Source organism: Cajanus cajan, chromosome 6, assembly GCF_000230855.2.
Source record: "Cajanus cajan strain Asha chromosome 6, NIPB_CcT2T_4, whole genome shotgun sequence".
Classification (NCBI taxonomy): domain Eukaryota; kingdom Viridiplantae; phylum Streptophyta; class Magnoliopsida; order Fabales; family Fabaceae; genus Cajanus; species Cajanus cajan.
In genome coordinates, this window is record NC_138522.1 from 12,157,190 (window position 1) to 12,175,207 (window position 18,018).

Sequence of the window (18,018 nt, forward strand, 5' to 3'; positions counted from 1 at the left end):
AAGAGTGAAAAAAGTTAATAAAATATGATATTTTAAAATTCCTATGATATAAAATATTTTAAGAAAACATATGAGAAATAATAAAAATATTATATTTAAATCTGTTTCTTTATTTATCTTATTAACATTATTTAAAGAAAGTTTTTATTTAAAATATAAATATATTTTTTTTCCTTCCATCACCGGTGAAGTTTAGGATTTAATGCTGATTTATTCCGTGGGATGATGTTTAAGAAATAAAATAAATAGTGAAATGAAATATGATGGACACAATTTGATCAGATGCATAATTTATTTATGCATTGCTGTGTTGAAACTAAATTAATGTACTGTAATTTACATTACATCGTTGATTAATTCCTTCGCTAATATATTTGAATTTTCCTTGAGAGAGGCAATATATGGTTTGAAGAGAAAATGAAGTTTAACTTTTGTTCATCATATCCATAATGTGCTTCTATATTTTATGAGAACAAAAGTGTTGTTGGATTTATATTCTCAACGACCTTGGTGTGGTTGGGAGATGCTGCTGCTCAAGTGATGATTATTCTGACTCATCTGTTGTTGATAAAGTGCTGCCATGTTGTGCAGAATATCCATATTAATTGGCTGCACCAATATAATGTTCTTTGTTAGTCAAAATAAAGAAGCACAAAATTCAAAGGTTTTAACTCTTTTATCTAGCTAGTTTATTATTATTTTTAATCTTATGAAGCATGTCCATTATTAAAAGGCATCACATATACCTTTTTTTAAATACTTCAAATTCAATTATTTGAAAGGAAAAAACAAATTTATTTTATATTTTTAAGTATGAGTTTAATAGTTATATATATAAAATAATTTTACACCGTCAACCAATCAAATATCACTATTAAATTTATTATAAATATCAACAATTAACTTGTAATTGAATGATAGTATCTATGCATCACTCATTTTCTCTTTTAAAGAAATAATAATATATTTTCATAATTTTTTTTTTATTTCCTTAATCAATCCATATGATATATAAAATAACAATTTTGTTTTAGATAAATGTCAACTGTCATAACATGATAGCATAATCATAAGTGGTTAATTCAAGATTCTAGACTAGTTGAGACAAATTTATTTAAAATATAATAATAATAATAATAATAATACTAATAATAATAATAATATATAATATATATAAAAAAACAATACATAAATATTGCAAATAATCATAAACGAATTTAATATATAAAATTAGATGGTATAAAATATAATATTTTTTAAATATATTAATAGTTTAACTAAAGTATGGATGTGTATCTATCTATAATGTAAGTTTGCCAAATAGTCATAATAAAAAAAAATGCATGAGAATAAAGTAAAAAATTCAAATTAGAAAGAAGTAAAAATAACAAGTGTTTTCAAAACTTCTCAAATGTGGTTATACTATTTGACCAATTAATTAGCAATTAATGACCATTCCTTAAAATGCAATGAGATTGATGACATACTTGGTTGAGACCATTAGTATATGGATGAGGCAAAGGAATGGAGGGTGAGGATGCATGTTGGGGCTTTGGAGGAATCATGGAAGGCATCATAAAGGAAGGTGCAACAAATAGTGGGGCAGTGCCAGGTGGAGCTCCTACTGTGGTTGTTTGTTGAATATTGAGTTGGGGGAGTGACCTTGGGCTTGGGCCACTTGTTTGGGCTACCATGTTGTTTATGTTTGCCAAGCCCATTCCCATGCCAAGCCCACCACCCATTCTGGCTAGCATTGACATCTGAAGCTGCTGTTGCATGGCCAAAGGCACCATCATTTGGGGCATGCTTGCCATGTTCATCATTTGGATCTGTGCTTGAAGCTGCTTTAAGTAGTTTATCACCTCATCTAACATTGAAGCTTTATCAGTCTGCAATTTTGCCATGTAAAACATGAATTAGTATATAAAACTTATTATAAATCAAACATATACATTTTTTAAAGTAAATTGGTGAAGTAATTAAGGTTTGTTTATCCATGAAAAGAATAAATTAAATTAATTAAATTAATTTTTTATAAATTATGATTCGCTTATACATATGGTTGAAAAATATACTTTTGAGAAATTTTTATAATAAAACTTCAACATAAATTAACTTCTATATAACTTGTATATTGCAGACTTTAAAATAATAGTCGACTTTAAAACAAAGTAGGTAAGTTAATTTTATCTATATAATATTTTTTTTAATAAATGTTTGTTGTACCGGAGAGACCGTATCGGTCACGTGGGCCAACACGTGCCATTTCGTCAGACACCCATGCATAGCCACGTACAAGCATCACCATCAACGTCGGCTCGGCATGAGGCCGAGAACCGACATCAGTCTGGTTAATGCAAATATGGACCATCATCACTCATCGATTCGGCTCGGTCAGGTACTGTTTCGACATAGAACATACCGGAAGTATACAGGCTGCCGTATACGGACTAGACGGCTCGGTCATTTGCCGTTTCGACTAGTATTCATTAGCCGACTCGGCCTCTTGCCGAAGGGTTAAGCAAGTCATAACAAGTAATCACAATCAAGAAAGGTAAGTACATGATTAAAGCCTAAACGACCAATTAGTACCGTATTACCTAATTTGGTAAATATCTGAGAGGGCCCATCACGCTCAGGCCCATGTCAGATGCTATAAATAGGTCACACGTAACAAGGTATGTCACTGTTCATTAATTATCCTAGAATATCGTGCTTATCCTGACTTGAGCGTTGGAGTGCCTTTTGCAGGTACCTCCCCCCCTGAAGAATCCGTTTGAAGTATCCGTTCGGCCCTTCTTACCAAGAAGACTACGAGTGTATCCTTAAGCAGGTACATTTTGGCGCCCACCGTGGGGCCCAACCGATAGCTCTCGAGAAAGACGTATCCAGCACTGTTTTGACGTCATGGTGAAGACAAGGAAGGCTAACGCTGAACACCAGTCCGAGGAGGAGCATCAGTCCGGGGCCGAAACGGTAGAGGAGATAAACTTGACCGATGTGGTACGGCAAATGAAAGAGGAAATGATTGCCATGAAACAGCAGCGAGAGAGAGATGCCGCCGAAATGGCTGCATTGAGAGAAGAAAATGCTGCCCTGAAAAACCAATACCGAGATCCCACATGGAAACCATCCGAGACGACCCATACTCAGGGGTCGTTTCATTCACACGGACACCACACCCCTGCCAACCACACCTCTATTGCCACCCCAGCCGCTCATGCTTCAGCTAGTAAGCCGATACTGCCGATGCCGGCTGGAGCACATCGGCATCCCTTTACATCAAATATCATGCAGACCGCGCTTCTTGATCATTGGAAGTCGTTGCCTCTCGACAAGTACGATGGGACCACTGATCCCGATGAACACGTAGATGTGTTCTTGACTCAAGTCACTTTAAGCACAACCGATGATGCCGCCTTATGTCGAATTTTCCCAACATCGCTAAAAGGACGAGCTCTGAGTTGGTTCACTCGGCTTCCGGCCAACTCAATTGATTCGTTTAGTACATTGGCCTCCCAATTCACAATTCAGTTTGCTACCAGTAGGCCTCACCAACTGACCTCGTTGGCTCTGGTAAGCATTCGTCAGGAGAAAAAGGAATCCCTTCGGACATTCATGAGCCGATTCAACAAGGCGGCACTGGAAATCCGAGACCTAAACCCGGCCGTCGCCCTGCATCATCTGACTACGGCCTTGAAGCCAGGTCCCTTCGCCAACAGTATTTGCAAGAAGCCACCATCCGACATGGATGACCTTCGGCGACGAGCCGATAAGTATATGCAAATGGAGGAGCTAGCTGAGTTCCGCAACCAAGCTAGAGCAGAAGTAGCGGCAAAGCCTGAAAGGCCAGTCGAGAATAATTTCCGAGGTCGCCCGAAAGAATTGGTACCTCGGGAGAGACCCCCTCGTGGCCCAAGGTATTCCCAGTACACACCACTTAACACTAACAGAGCAGCCATACTAGAGCAAGCGCTGGCCTCGGACGTGTTGGCCGTTCCAAAACGAGCCAGGGCCGACACAACAAAATCTTGCCGCTACCACCGCAATCGGGGGCATTCGACAGAAGAATGCGCGGCTTTAAAAGACAAGATCGAAGACCTAATCAAACAAGGCCAGCTACAGGGTTTCATCGACCGACCGCACACAACTCGGCACGCCGACCGGTCAAGACGGCATGACCCTGAGCAAAGGAGAATGGAACCACGTCAGTATAGAGAACGGAGCCGGTCCAGAGAAAGACGAGATGTCGAACCCTCGTCACAGCCTCGGCGAGTCATCAATACCATAGCAGGTGGATTTGCTGGCGGTGGCTCATCTTCCTCATCGCAACGGAGGCATCTACGGGCCGTTCGGCATGTTCACGCCGTTGAAACAGTCCGTCGGCAATTACCTATTATCACCTTTACCGAAGCCGATTTCAAAGGCATTGATCCCGGAACATATAATCATACACGTAAAAGAATGGGTATTTGGACGACCCTTGATTCAAATAAACGAAGTCTGGATTCGAAGCCCCGTCACCTCGGCACGGTTGGAAAAAGATAGCAGAAGGCTCTTCATCTTCGGGAAAGTTTAAAAACTTTATGGCTGATACGAAGTCCACAAGAGACTTCTTGCTCGTATACCGAGAGTATACACTACCAACTTCACCATGTACCCACGAATACCCGGGAGTCGATATGGGAGGAAAAACTCTTGACGATTCCCCACCCCGACTCGGCTGATCTTCAGAACCCACAGCCGATGCCGAATCATTCCCGCTTTGCGACCGATCGGACCCCGAAGCCGACTCTGCGGAATCGCCCCCATTCGAAGCTGAAGCCGACGCTACCTCCTGGTTCGGCGTTGTCCTTAATCTAGATCCCTCTTCGTCCCCAGAGGAGTCAACATGAACAATGTCCAGGTTAGCCATTACGTACCTGATGATTGAACTTGACCAATTGCTGTTGAGTACTCAAAACGCTCTCAAATATCTTCGGCTCGGAGCAGCTAGTAAGTTTGCATGTGGAAACCCTTCCTCCTACACATCTATTTATAGGCGTTCTTAATAGGCAACTGAAGAGACACCCCCTCGTGCCTACCGTTGGATCATTTAGATCCAACGGTCTAGGGCGCGCAACTCTTCGCATGCGTCATTAATGACCAACGGTTATATCCCTTCGCTTCCCACCATAACTTCTCGCGTACGCCATCAAATACCCAACGGTCACAACCCTTCATATCCCACCATCAGTTGTAACCCTTGGCTTCTTCTTCACGGCACCGATTCAAAAATCCTCTTTTTATTTCATTAACCTTTCGCGTCGCTTCGTTCCTCAAAGGCTGGGGGGCTTGTGTACCGGAGAGACCGTATCGGTCACGTGGGCCAACACGTGCCATTTCGTCAGACACCCATGCATAGCCACGTACAAGCATCACCATCAACGTCGGCTCGGCATGAGGCCGAGAACCGACATCAGTCTGGTTAATGCAAATATGGACCATCATCACTCATCGATTCGGCTCGGTCAGGTACCGTTCCGACACAGAACATACCGGAAGTATACAGGCTGCCGTATACGGACTAGACGGCTCGGTCATTTGCCGTTCCGACTAGTATTCATTAGCCGGCTCGGCCTCTTGCCGAAGGGTTAAGCAAGTCATAACAAGTAATCACAATCAAGAAAGGTAAGTACATGATTAAAGCCTAAACGACCAATTAGTACCGTATTACCTAATTTGGTAAATATCTGAGAGGGCCCATCACGCTCAGGCCCATGTCAGATGCTATAAATAGGTCACACGTAACAAGGTATGTCACTGTTCATTAATTATCCTAGAATATCGTGTTTATCCTGACTTGAGCGTTGGAGTGCCTTTTGCAGGTACCTCCCCCCCCTGAAGAATCCGTTTGAAGTATCCGTTCGGCCCTTCTTACCAAGAAGACTACGAGTGTATCCTTAAGCAGGTACATTTGTGAAGAAGTTTATTCAACCATATCTTAAATTAATAATAACATATGATTCATACCCTAAAGTTAATAACATGTAATTTAAGGAGTTTCAAAACAATCTAAGAGATTAAGAGTCTTATTACAGATAAATGTGAAAGAAATAACCAAATATAGGTGATGATTGTTCTCACCTTATTTGCATTAGGCACCAACCTCTGCAAGGCTTTTATCTTCTGATTAATTCTATCTCTTCTTTTCTGTACCCCAAAAGAAAAAGAGATTGTTAGTACATTAGAAATTAATTAGAACAAATTAAACAGAATTTTAATTTTTGGTTTTTGACTAATTCTGTAGATTATCCGATTAGGATTATGTAATTTAAATAATGATAATAAAAAAAAATTTAAGAACTTGTTATTAACCCGCTCAGACTGGTTATGAATAGCAGCAATTCGGCTCCGTCTCTTAGAGTTGCTTTGGGCTATTTCTGCTTTACTGTCTCTGTCATCTTGGTTGTCTCGAATTTCCTGCACATCATAACATTTAAACATAGATTGCCATGCTCTCCATCTTAATTAATTTTCAACTACTTATAGGTTTCCAACAATTTTTTAAACAGATCCTTGTGAGCCAGCACAAAGGAATTCAAAATTAATACTATCATGTATATAAATAGATATCATGAACTGTTTATCCTAAAGTTCAAGTCTAGGTGAAGGCATATGATACTGTTTCTTTTGGCTTTTATAACATCTCTGACCATTACATATAAAGAAAAGTGAAAGAAAAATTAATACTACCACTAAATGTGTACTCATATACGTAAATTGATATCATTAAATTTTACCATTTTTCACTACTGAATATATCCAGACATTTCAATGACAGTCTAATAGCACGTAATACAATAAATTTAATGATAATCAATAACAATTAAGATATGTAAAATTGAGAATCTCCATGGTTGAGTAATTTGAGAGAAATAGAGAGAAGAGCTTAGAGCAAAAACTGAGAATATGTGAAAATGATTTTCATTCTAATCGCTAACAAAGGAAGCTACAGTATATATATTACATCATCCGACCGTTGATTTCTAACTAACTTGAACCAATCAATGGTTGAGATCAATCAGCTAACTATTAATAGCAAACTAACTAATTAACTTACATTCGGATACTTGCATATCAAGTAACTAACAGCTAATAACTAATACAATTCTAATAGCCCCCCTCAAGCTGGAAGGTGTATATTACACATTCCTAGCTTGGAAATATTCAAGTGAAATGGCCCAGACGCAAGAGGCTTCGTAAAAACATCAGCGAGTTGGTGAGCACTCCGCACTGGTAGAGGATGAACAATCCCAGCTTGCACCTTTTCTCGAATTGAGTGACAATCAATCTCGATATGTTTTGTCCGTTCGTGAAAAACGGGATTGGCAGCTATATGAAGAGCAGATTGATTATCACAAAATAGAGAAATAGGTTTGTAATGTTGCAATTTCAGATCAGCAAAGAGATAGGTTAACCACTGAGCTTCATAACCAGCAAGAGATAATGCACGATATTCAGCTTCTGCTGAGGATCGAGATACTGTGCGTTGTCTCTTACTTTTCCAGCAAATCAAAGAGTCACCAATAAAGAAGCAGTAACCTGTAACTGATCTCCTTGTGTCTACACAAGATGCCCAATCAGAGTCACTAAAACCTTGTACCTTGTCAGAAGAAGATGCAGGAAAGAACACACCTTTTCCTGGTTCATTCTTCAAATATTTCAAGACTCGGATTGCAGCATTGTAGTGAGCAACTGTGGGTTTATCCAAGAATTGGCTTAAATGACTTACGGCATAAGATAAGTCTGGTCGTGTATGAGTCAAATACACCAATTTTCCAATCATTCTCCTGTAACCTGTTACATCAGCATAAGCTGGACCAGAAGCACTATGTAACTTGATGGTGCTATCCATAGGTGTAGATACAGGTTTCGTTCCTAGCAATCCTGCACTAGATAACAAATCCAGAGCATATTTTCTTTGACATAGATTAATCCCTTTTGTTGATCTGGCTACCTCCATACCTAGAAAGTACTTTAGTATACCAAGATCTTTTATACTGAATTTTTCATCCAATACTTGCTTCAATCGACTAATTTCTGTCAAAGATGTGCCTGCTAGTACTAAATCATCTACATAGACAAGTATAGCAGTGAAGTCCTGGCCAGATGATTTAGTGAACAAAGAATGATCAGCTTGTGATTGATAATAACCGCAGGATAACAAAACAGCAGTGAGTTTGGCATTCCATTGCCTACTTGCTTGTTTTAGACCATATAGGGATTTTTCAAGTTTGCAAACAACATTAGGTGCTACTGCCAAACCAGGAGGAGGTTCCATATAAACCTCTTCATATAAGTCACCATGAAGGAATGCTGTATTTACATCCAGTTGATGTAAATGCCAATTGAACTTAGATGCCAAAGCAAGAAGAACTCTAACTGTTGTCATTTTCACCACGGGGCTAAATGTCTCAAGATAATCGATTCCAGCAGTTTGAGTATAACCCTTTGCAACTAGTCTTGCTTTGTATCTTTCTATAGTCCCATCAGCATTGTGTTTTACCTTGAAAACCCACTTGCAACCTATGGCTTTTTTATTTTCAGGAAGAACCACGAGTCTCCAAGTCTTAGTCTTCTCAAGTGCCAACAATTCAGCTTGTATGGCTTTTCTCCAACACTCATCAACCACAGCCTCAGCATAGGTTCGTGGCTCAGAATTAGTGGAAATGGCTAAGGTGTAGTTTTTATGAGTAGAAGACAGTTTATCATAGCTAAGAAATTGAGACAAAGGATACCTGACATTAGAGTTGGTTGATGCAGTTATAGCTCCTTTTAAGGCAAGATTGCAATGATAATCTTTGAGGTAGGATGGAGGTTGATGGTTCCTCTCTGATCTCCTCAAAACAGGTTGGTTCTGATTTGGAATATTCTGGTGAGGAACAGGTGATTGTGGAGGAGAATCAGGAATATCATTTATGTTTGGAATTGGTGATTGATTGAGTAAATGATCTTGAGTGGCAGGAACAGGATTGATATTAGGTTCAGGGTAGTCTAAAAATTGGTCAAGATCATTGAAGGATGTTATTGGTAAGGTTTGGCTAGACATGTCAGTATGAATGTCATTGTTACATGACAGTGACTCCTTTGAAAAAGGAAAAACATCCTCATAGAAAATGACATTTCTAGAGATAAAGGTTTCTTTACTTTTGAGATCAAACATCACATAACCTTTAATCCCTGACTTAAAACCAAGAAATATACACTTCCTTGCTCTAGGATCTAGCTTTTTTCTATGAGCAGTGAGTGTAGAAGCAAAACACAGACAACCGAACACCTTTAAGTCAATAACGTTGGGCTGCTGTTTAAAGATCATTTCATAAGGTGTTTTGTTATTTATTCAATGAAGAGGGTTGTCTGTTAATAAAAAAAAAACTGAGTGAGACACAGCATAGTTCCAGAAACATTTGGGTAAAGAAGATTGGAACATTAAGGCTCTAGCTATCCCTAGAATATGCTGGTGTTTCCTCTCAACAATTCCATTTTGTTGAGGAGTCTCAACACAAGATACTTGGTGAATAATCCCTTTTGATTGAAAAAATTCAGTCATATTGAATTCGGGACCATTATCCAATCTTATGCACTTGATTCTTATATCAAACTGGTTCTCAACCATGACAGCAAAAGATTCTAGTAGTTTAGGGACTTCGGATTTCTGTTTCATGAGAAAAAGCCAAGTATGACGTGTGTGATTATCAACTATAGTTAGGAAATATTTATGACCAAAAGTAGAAGGGACAGAAATAGGACCCCAAATATCCACATTTATTATATCAAAAGGTCTATTACAGTGAGAATCACTAGAAGGAAAAACAAGTCTTTTTTGTTTTGCATAATGACAGATATCACAAGGGCTATTATTACTATGCTTGGTACATGTAATAAAAAGAAAGGTTTTGCTAAGAACTAAGAGTTTATCATGGGAAGGGTGTCCAAATCTTCTGTGCCAGATATCAGTATGATTGACCGAATTGATGTGATGAATGGCTGCAGTTGAAAGATCAGGAGGTTTGACTGGTTTGAATTCTGTTTTTAGTAAATTTGTGGTTAATCCTCTAGACATCATTGCATATAAGCCCCCTCTGAGCTCAGCTGCACCAATCATCTTCAATGTATGGATATCCTGTATGTGACAATTAGAAGCAGAAAAAATACATTTACAGAATAGGCTATTAGTTAGACGAGATACTGAAATCAAATTAAAGGTAAAACTAGGCAAATATAGGACATTAGTCAAATAAAATTGGTTTGAAAACATCACAGTCCCTGCAATCTTTGTAACTGTGATGCTGTCATCAGGTAACTTGACAGAAACTGATGGAATTTGTTTATAAGATTGGAATTCAGACAAGGAGAAACACACATGATCTGTGGCTCCTGTGTCTAGAATCCAGAAATGAGACTGGTTAAGCTGTTTACCTGATGCTGAATTGGTTTGGGTAGTGTTTAAGGTAGTAATTTGGTTTGTAGAATGTTGAGACTGTGATATTGAAGTTTGTTTGAGTAAAACCAATAAAGCTTTGTGTTGATCAGGTGTGAAGGTAAGACCAGAATTCTCTTGATTATCCTTTTCAGATTGAAGTTCATCAATTTCATCTTCAAACTGTTCCTCATTAGAACCAACCAAATTATTGGCTGCAGCAGTGTCATTGTTCTTGAAATAATGTGCAGGAAAACCATGTTTCCTATAGCAAATATCCTCTGTGTGTCCAGTTCGGTTGCAAAAAATGCAAACCTTAGTGTTTTGACCTTTTCCAGTGTATTGTCCTCTACCTCTACCAGATGTAGAATTGGCTGTGTTACTCTTGTAACCTCTTCCCCTAGATCTTCCTCTACCAACAGCATTCACAGAAGCAGTGGCTAAAGTCTTAACTGAATCATCATTCAATAAGTTCATTTGTCTCTCCTGTTGGCTTACCATAGAATACACCTTACTTATATCTGGAAAAGGTTCCATCAACATAATTTGGGATCTAACTGCTGCATATTGTTCATTCAGTCCTTTTAAGAATCTAATAGCATAGATTTTGTCTCTATTTGACAGAATTGTTGGCACAAGTATGCAGTTACACTTAATTTGACATTGACAACTAGGAATAGGCATAAAATCATCTAACTCCTGCCATAAACCTTTCAAATAAGTGTAATAAGCACTGATCGACAAATCTCCTTGTTTAGCAGCAAACATTTCTTCATGCAAATCGCAAATTCTAAACATATCTCCTTGATAAAATCGATGTTTAAGATCTTTCCATACCTCTAATGCAGTTGAAAACCACATCACACTCTGAACAATTGTTGGAGAAATCGAGTTATTGATCCACGATCGAACCATGATATTGCATCTACTCCATGCCGCAAACGTATTGCCATCAACATTCGGTTTTGGTAGTAATCCATTCACGAACATGTGTTTATTCTTGGATTCCAACGCCATAATCATCGCTTGTGACCACGAATGATAGTTACTGCCATTTTCATTCAACAGAGGAGTAACCAAGCTAGCACTTGGATTTTCACTAGGATGCATGAAAAAAGGACTTGTCGGATCATTGAGGTAATTCACCACCACATTAGCATTCGCCATTGATGAGAAGTAAGTTCAATCACTTCGATAACAGAAATAACAGAAAACTGAGAATTGTTGAAATAGTTCCCGCCAAAATTGAAAAAGAAATTTGCAAGTTCAATCGCAAGAATTTGATGTCTCCTTTGCTAAATCAAACTTCAATCAGAAAAAGAAAACCGAAGAATGAATCGATCGCAGGAAATCGATGTCTCCTTTGCAAGATTCGAATAAACGGAAAATTCGATCAAAAAAGATCGGAAGTAACAGATTGTGAAATAATCTGTGTTGAATATAAGAAGAGAATGGAGGATCAGAGATTTCGCAGCGGTAATCAGAAACTCCTTCAAAAGGAGCTCTGATACCATGTAAAATTGAGAATCTCCATGGTTGAGTAATTTGAGAGAAATAGAGAGAAGAGCTTAGAGCAAAAAACTGAGAATATGTGAAAATGATTTTCATTCTAATCGCTAACAAAGGAAGCTACAGTATATATATTACATCATCCAACCGTTGATTTCTAACTAACTTGAACCAATCAATGGTTGAGATCAATCAGCTAACTATTAATAGCAAACTAACTAATTAACTTACATTCGGATACTTGCATATCAAGTAACTAACAGCTAATAACTAATACAATTCTAATAAGATAAATTTTGAAATTATCTTAAAAAAAATAGTTTGTAACCTAATTTAACTTTATAAAATTAATGTATATGGTGAAAATTATTCCTAATTATAAACATTATATATGGATATGTTTGTTTTTCAATTACGTTGAACATAATCCAAAAACAATATATAACTTATTTTAGTTTTTTTATATTGAAAAGTGAAAAAAAGTCCGTTCAAGTGATTTTAAATGGATTTCAAAACATACACTATAACATTATTGCTAGTGAATGTAAGATTTCCAACAAATTGGATTATTAGGTTGATTTTGATCCATGTCTTCCTTCAATTTTATCTCGTAAAACAAGTTGTTCATTATATTAAAAGTTTGTTTGAATACATGTTTAGAAGTGTTTTTGAAAGTTTCTTTACTCAAAAATACTCTTTATTTTTCAGTAAAGAACCTCTCAAAAACTCTTCTAATTTATATCCAAACTGAATCCAGAAAAAAGAAGAAAAAGAGTATAGTATATGCTTTGATGATTAATAACATAAAAAGAAATATGAGCGTATAACCAACAAGCAAATAAGATACCGATCCACAATGACAAGCTGAATCTTCCTCCATGGTCTTCAAAGTTGGACCAGATTCAAGAGAAGCCCATGTCATCATGGTTGCATCGTTGTCCCTACAAAACGTGGCACCAGCACTAGCACAACCACAACCACGACCACGACCACCAAGGATGTCACATTGTTGGAGCACGTTAACGTTAGTGTTGGAGCATGTTGGCTTCCTGGTGGATGATGATGGTGCACCAATGGAGGAGTTTATTATACTAGTAGGGGCATGGCCTTGCCTAGTGAACTTCGATGGTTGTTGGCAACATTTAAACGTGGCTTGTTGAACTATAGACTCTAATGTGTCGTGGGCCCTACTTGTTATGGGCTTTTCGGGTTGAAGCCCACCAAGCCCATGCATGGATAGCTGGCCATTTTCCCATATCAGCTCTGCAACCTCCTCATAATTAGACCTGAACTTCCAACGTGAATGGAATTAGAAGTGCTACTGTTCTTGGTACGGTTGCTTTAATTAATGCTTCATCACTTCGTACATAGACATAGTGTAATTGCGTATTAAATTCTAACTTGTATATGTAGGCATTTATGAAATGATTAGAAAGAAAGAGAAGGTAAGACAATACGGCTTTTTGTTTTTCTCATACATACCATACAGCCACTAACTAAATACAATTCATTTTCTAATTAGGAATTTAGGATCTGAAATGACGACCATTCAAGTGAGAAAAAGAGAATAATAATAGTAATAATAAATATGATAAGTGATATGATGAAAGAGAAAAAGAGAGTGAAAAATTAATATTTGAAAAAATTGTGATCAATTCTTCTCAACCAACGTCGTATAATTAATGAAACAAATAATTGTAAAAAAAATGCTATATGTCATAAGGTTGATTTATTAGTGAAAAATTTTGTGTTTGAATTCTATCAGTATACAAAAGCTCCTCAAACAAACAACAATCATGGTGTATTACAAATAAAATTAGTTTTTGACCGAGTTGTGTGTGGTAAGAAGAAAAAAAAAATTAGACTATGTGTGTGACATATAAGGAAAAATGAAAAAATGATTTCATCCACCATGTGTTTGAGACAAAGAATCAAGAGCTGGAGAATGTCTTAAGCTTTTCTCCTTTACATAAGTTGTTGCCTATAAAAGAATAACTTGAGGAGTGAACAAAGTGAATATATATTATATAAACCATAGATATATGCTCATATAGAGAGAAAAATGGCCTAAATCATATGGTGCTTCTCAGAATAAAACCAGAAATGGCCCCTATGTGACAGATAGAATTCATATCAGGGAAATAAGTAAGAGATTACTGCATTAATGAATCAAGGAATTCATACAAAGTTTAAATACACAACTTCTTTGAAGCTAATTAATTAATATAACCAAAAGAACATAAACAAAAGGAGATGTTTACATTAAACTTTATTTCCTTCCTTTAGCTTAATAATTGGAAAGGAAATCGTTTTGTTTCAAAGGGGAGATAGCAAAACAAGGCCAACACACATGTAGAAACCAACGTATCCCCCAAGAAAATTGAAAACTCGTCTAATAACTCATTTGGGACAGAAATTACAATTTCTCAATGATTCATGCATGATTGCTTGTTGTGGAACAACAAATAAATCTTTTGTTGAAATGATAATAGAGATGAAACCAACAAAAGAAGAAAAAAAAATTGAAGGGTGCTCTAGATGAAGAAAAAAAGGCAAAGAAACAAAAGAAGAAATCATACATGGGGACAAGAAATTAACAAAGTCTCTCTCTCTTCCTAGCCTCTTGGACTTGTTCTTGTCTTTGTTGTTTCAGATTCAAGCATTACTTATGCTTATGGCACATATTAAACTAACACTACACATGATGACACCTCCTTTTCTTTCTCTCTCACACAGTCATACTCATCACTTGTAAATATTGCAATGAAGATTGAACAATACAATGCCTTGAGTTGGGATTTTCCCTATTTTATTCCTTAAAAAATCATTTGGTCCCTATTTGTCCAATTGAGTTGAAAGAGATTTCACACACAACATGTGGTGGCTAAAGGGACTTGAGAGGGAATTGGATATGCTTCATTGGCCCCATCAATAAATACAAGTATATTTATTCATTCAAAAATTTCGTTTCTCTTAGTTTTTTGGAAAAGAAAAATAGATAAAATGTACTACTTTGCTTCCGATTAATTGTACATTTATAAGGTTAAGACAATGTTAATCAATGCTATATTTTTAACTATGCTTTTGTCATTAATTAATTATCTGATATTAAATAATTAATATCGACAATCAAATTTCAACCTATACAATATTTCAAAAATTAAAAGTAAAAGAATTATTAGAAACTGTGGTGTTTAATGTTACTTATGCATTAATGAGAAAACATTTTTATTTATTAGTTTCTTGTGTCTAATGCGAACTAATACATGGCCTTGTTGAAACTACTATATCCATTATATACATTTCTAGTTTTCTATTATGTAAAGGTTGCAGGGACTTACATCTTATTAGTTTTTCTCTATGTAAACTTATATGGTATTAAATGTATGGTATTGAATGTAAGTTTTCTTTTGGTATTTTATGTTTTCTTTTGGTATTTTATATAGATTTATTAATTGAGATTTATGAATTTATTTTAATTGGTTGTCACTTTTTTTGCATTAACTTATACTCTTGTAGAGAAAATGAATAGTAAACATCAGCAATCACAAGAAGCAACCTTGCAATCTTCATAACAAACAATTCCATGTTAAGGTTTTACTAGCACAGGTACATCGATGAATGAATTATTGCAACCACTTTCAGAAGCATCTGATCAAATAGAATTAACAACACAAACAAAATTAGGTAAAGAAAGGGTAAAAAGTGTTGTGTGGCAACACTTTGAAAAGATTAAAACTAATGAAAAAGATAAAGTTAAATGTAATTATTGCAAGAAATTGTTTGGAGGAGAAGAAAAGAATGGAACAAAGTAATTGCACCATCATTTAGATAAATGTATTTCAAAGATTGCTTTATTAATAAGTGGGAAGGGGGACAAACAATGTTTTTTTTTCTAAGGTTAGATGTTGTGGTAAAAAAGAATTGGCATGTGATAGTCACACCACAAGAAAAATGTAAATTTTTTATAGACATAATCCGTCAAAAATAAAGAATTTTTGACAAATTTTTTACGAACACAAATCCATCGAAAAAAAAAAACGTCAAAAAAAATATTCGTCAAAAATATTTTAATTCGTAAAAAATTTCTGACGGATGATTTTGTGGAAAATATTCTTCAATTATTACTAATGAAAATTTTGTCAAAAAATGTAATCTTTCCATAATTTCAGAAAAAAAATATTTATAAAAAATTATTGACAAAAATTCTATTAAAAAGGAATGAGAATTTATTACTCATAGATATTTCGTTGATTAATGCACTATATTTCCAAAGCATAATTCATTTAGTAAGTAGTAAAGAATTTTCTGACAGAAAAATCCATCAGTAAGTATTTAAGAATTTTTCTACGAAAATTACATTGGTATAGTTTCAATATTTGTGAATGTGATTATAATAGATAAAGCTATTGAAATTTTTTTTTCTTTTTTTCTTTTTTTATAAAATTATCAATCTAATCACTTTATATTATTTTCACTTGATTAACAATATTATATATATGTATATATATATATATATATAATAATAGTAATAATAATAATAATAATAATAATAATAATGAGGAAAGATCTATTAATTTACTTTAGGAGTCTACCTAAACTTAATTCATTCAATAATTCATGTTCTAAATTAAAATTTAACAATCCAACCGTTTAAATTAAAGTTGTTAATACATAGATCAAGTCTGCAAATTTTTAAAAAATTTGAAAACCATTTGATACTTCATTTTATTAATTCAAATTGACGGATAATCATTAAATCCTTTTATACATTGATTTGAATTAATGAAACAAAGTATCAAATGATTTTCAAATTTTTTAAAATTCATCACATGTCAAGATGTGAGAAAAGACCCAAAGCGTATGAAGATTCTAAAGTAGGAAAACTTGTATTTTATCATGTTGGGAAATTAAGAAGTAGAAAATTTGATCAAGATTTGTTATGCGATGTGATTTCTCTTATGATAATAAAACATGATCCCCTCACTCTTTTGTTGAAGATAAGAGGTTTAAGGAGTTGCTACAATGCATCTTCTAATGAAAAAATGCAGGACTATTCAAAGGAAAGACTTATTTTGCAAAATGTTGGTTTATTATGTGGTGGTGAGTTTTTTCATATTTGATGTGTTTCTCACATTTTAAACCTTATAGTTCAAAAGGGTCTAAAAGTTGCTAATTATCATTTCTAAAATCAGATAAAGCATCAAGTATTTTAAGGGTTAGAAGGAAGAATGAGGGCATGTAAAGCTTGCGTTGCTAAAGTTGGTGGTATTGGTACAAAGATGGGTTTACAATTAGATGTTGTTACTAGGTGGAATTCCACTTTTCTGATGCTTGAGAGTACACTTTTATATCAATGTGACTTTGGTAATCTTGAATTTGAGGATAGGTGCTATGTAAATTGTCCTATGTACTAATGAAGAATGGGATAAAGGAGAAAAAATGTGTGAATTTTTGTGTCCATTCTATCAAATCACATAATTGATATATGGTTCTTGTTATCCCACATCCAATTTGTATTTCAAGCAAATTTGGAAAATTGAATTCTTGTTGATTAAAAATTTGAGTAATAAGGTGGGACAATTAAAGCTATGGCAATTGAAATGAAGGGAAAATTCAATAAATATTAGAGTGATTATAGTATTATGCTTTTCTTTAGGTGCATTCTAAATCTTTGGTTTAAGTTTGAAGTTTTGAAGTTGTTATAAATAATTTGGTCTTGATCCAATAGCTTGCCAAATAAAGTTGAAAGTTGTGAAACATAAGTTGTATACTCTATATAATGAGTATGTGAAGTTGTATGCAAAAGAAACAACTTCACATGTTTCTTTATATCAAGGTTCATCACATGAGACTTCATCTAGTAGCTTTGCTCAAGGAAACCCAACAGCATCACAATGGCTTATTGTGAATCTAACTTTATGTTGTTTTTTTACTTTCACTCTTTTTTTTATATTTACTTTTGCTCACTAACTAATTTTTTTTTTTTGGAAATAATGTAGGAGTATGCAATATGAAAATGAAAATTTTTCAAAAGTGGGTAAATC

General features: G+C 35.3%; 1 protein-coding gene across 2 annotated transcripts; it reads right to left on the minus strand.

The window, feature by feature from the left end:
• Positions 1–283: 283 nt before the first annotated feature.
• LOC109808835 (transcription factor UNE10) lies at positions 284–15,088 on the minus strand. Of its 2 annotated transcripts, none has more exons than XM_020371986.3 (6): positions 14,551–15,088; positions 12,819–13,257; positions 6,358–6,462; positions 6,127–6,192; positions 1,488–1,889; positions 284–609 (listed from the first exon to the last, which is right to left on the minus strand). In XM_020371986.3, coding segments are annotated over exons 1-6 (1,125 nt in total). In that variant the 5' UTR covers positions 14,553–15,088; the 3' UTR covers positions 284–498. The 2 variants fall into 2 exon arrangements, with proteins under 2 accessions (XP_020227575.1, XP_082932872.1); XM_083076746.1 differs by having other exon boundaries at positions 12,819–13,330.
• Positions 15,089–18,018: the final 2,930 nt, after the last annotated feature.

Coding starts and splice junctions, on each gene's coding strand:
- LOC109808835 (XM_020371986.3), bottom strand. Junction 1,890..6,126: donor TGGTGCCTAATGCAAATAAG/GTGAGAACAATC, acceptor GCAAAATTGCAG/ACTGATAAAGCTTCAATGTT. Junction 610..1,487: donor ATACTAATGGTCTCAACCAA/GTATGTCATCAA, acceptor ATATTGGTGCAG/CCAATTAATATGGATATTCT.